The 2,500-nt window shown below is 34.9% G+C and overlaps 1 protein-coding gene across 5 annotated transcripts in view; it reads left to right on the top strand.

The window, feature by feature from the left end:
• The window catches only part of eIF2Balpha (eukaryotic translation initiation factor 2B subunit alpha), a 13,510-nt gene extending 12,433 nt beyond the window's left edge, over positions 1 to 1,077 (top strand). For all 5 annotated transcript variants that reach the window (XM_027381404.2, XM_027381402.2, XM_027381401.2 and 2 more), the window contains 3 exons: positions 148 to 292; positions 419 to 544; positions 719 to 1,077. In XM_027381404.2, the coding sequence (XP_027237205.1) occupies positions 148 to 292; positions 419 to 544; positions 719 to 874 (427 nt within the window). In that variant the 3' untranslated portion in view covers positions 875 to 1,077. The remainder of the gene's footprint in view (positions 1 to 147; positions 293 to 418; positions 545 to 718) is intronic.
• The last annotated feature ends 1,423 nt before the right edge of the window (positions 1,078 to 2,500 follow it).

Below are 2,500 nucleotides of genomic sequence, written 5' to 3'. Positions count from 1 at the left end.
ATGAACTGCATGTGATACTGCAATTCATATTTTCACATGTATTGCCATAGAGTCTGATATTTTGTATTCCTAAATTAATTATTGGAATGGCTGGTAAACAGACAAAAATCAATTTGGGATATAATGTTTTCATAATATTTTCATCAGAAAGAGAATGGCAGAAGATCTGAGAGCTGCAGGCATACCATGCACAGTAATTTTAGATGCTGCCGTGGGTTATGTAATGGAGCAAGTAACAATGGTTATGTTGGGTGCAGAAGGTGTTTGTGAAAATGGAGGAATTATTAACAAGGTATGTAACCTTTTTTGTTCTTTTTACAAATTAATGAAAATGTTTAAAACCTGGAAAAAATATGTAGATAATGTCATCCTATAGATCCCCCCCCCCCCCCACATTGTATTAAATCTTACTTTACAGATTGGCAGTTATTCTTTAGCAACTCTTGCCCACATGAAACACAAACCAGTTTATGTGTTGGTAGAGAGTTACAAGTTTCTTCGAACCATCCCACTCAACAATGCTTCTCTCCCAAAATCTTACTTGGTAATATTCTTAACCTATTTTTATAGCAATAACTCATATATTATATATATTTTTTGTGATTTTCATTTATGCCTATTATGGAAATCAAATCAGTGACATGATTTCTCAATTACAAAATTTATATCTAGATTTTAATAAATATCACTGTTAATACCATTTTTCTCTTCCTTACAGTATAAATCGTCAGTTCTGAATTCTGACAAAGATTTGATACCAGAACACCCCCTAGTAGACTACACTCCTCCAGATAACATAACTCTCCTGTATACGGACCTGGGGGTATTACCAACTTCTGCTATTACAGAGCATCTCATTAAATTGTACACATAAGAATAAGTAGTTATTTTTTGAAGTGATTTATTAAATGTCTTGATTTCCCTTGATGTTTATTTTGCCTTATTCAAATACATATTAAGAATACCGTTTTACCTTTTTTTGTATCCTAAACTTTAGTTGTGGATTATGGTGTTACCAGAATGTACTAAAAGAGTATACTGTAAATGAAAACTTGAATATATTTGGATTTATATGTAGCTGCATTTTCATTGTTCCCTTTGTTTTATTTCACATGCATCTTTTGTATACTTGAGGAAAAATTCATCCATTTTTCATAGTTGTCACAGGTTTGTTAGAGATGTTATGATAGAATTAATAGTATTCATTTAAATAAATGTAAAAATGGTGTTCTCTGTGAATTAGACAGGAAGCAAGATGAATAATCTGATTGTAGCCACATCTACGACAATGTCACACTGAACAACTAACACCTGTGATGATAATAGGAATAAATAAAATAAACTAAAATAAATAAAACTTCCAAAGTAACTATTATTTAGTTTTAAGCTATTATTTTCTCAGCATAGATAATTGATTTAGCATTTGTGATGGGGTTATTTATCCCACCTCATTTTTCTTGTTTGCTTATGACAGAATCAAGGACCTGCTAGTCCATGTTTTGTCAAAACCTCACCATGATCTGAGGCAGTTGCAAAGTATAGAAGATTATAAGATTTCAGTAATTCTGAGAGTGACTACTGTGCATTCATGAAAAATATTAATGAATTACAAGTAACTCAATACACCTATCTTAATATCTCATAAATATATACAAAATTACTCATAATTTCAATCTCTCTCTCTCTCTCTCTCTCTCTCTCTCTCTCTCTCTCTCTCTCTCTCTCTCTCTCTCTCTCTCTCTCTCTCTCTCTCTCTCTAAAATTAACGTCACGACACCACAGTGTATGGACTTGTATAGTGTCCTCTCGTAACCTTGTAACTTGTCTTTAATGGATCTGTGTTACCTTGACCATGCTCACATAATCATAAGTTCGAAAGTGACACAAAGGATTAACGGTAAAATTAAAAGTGAAAGATCCTAGCGCACTCACATATGTGCAGTAGGTGACCCGTGTGTGTCGTTTATTTTCAAATGACGCACTCAGGTCAGCCCCTACGTGGTCGGGGAGTAACTGCGCCCACTGTTACGATGGCCAAAACCCAACACATGGAAACAGAGGAGATACGATATCGTCAGTGAGAAGGATATTGGTAGGAACACTGAAAGAACGAGAAAAAAAAAAAAAAACAAGAGGCAGCTATCTGCTTCAGTGGAGGTCACAATCCCAGAGACCTGCGTGCGTACTTCAAACCGGACACAAAACTTCACACGCACGGGTCTCTCAGACATTAATAATGGACCCTTACAATAAAACATAGGATCAATAGAGCTAAAGACTGGGAGAAATAATGTATATGTAAGATGCAAGAACGAACAAATTCTTGCCCTTATTACAACAACTGGTGCAAATGGTGAAGTGCTCGAAAAAGCAACGGTTTTCGGGAAAGGAAAATGTACGAATGTCATTGCGTTCGATATTCCAAAGAAAATTGAAACGTGAAATGGCAACATGCAACGAACGTGCCATTCATGCAAGACGCATGAAAGATAACGAAGTG

The sequence above is a fragment of the Penaeus vannamei genome, chromosome 17, assembly GCF_042767895.1.
Source record: "Penaeus vannamei isolate JL-2024 chromosome 17, ASM4276789v1, whole genome shotgun sequence".
Classification (NCBI taxonomy): Eukaryota; Metazoa; Arthropoda; class Malacostraca; order Decapoda; family Penaeidae; genus Penaeus; species Penaeus vannamei.
This window is presented reverse-complemented; position numbering and strand designations above follow the sequence as displayed.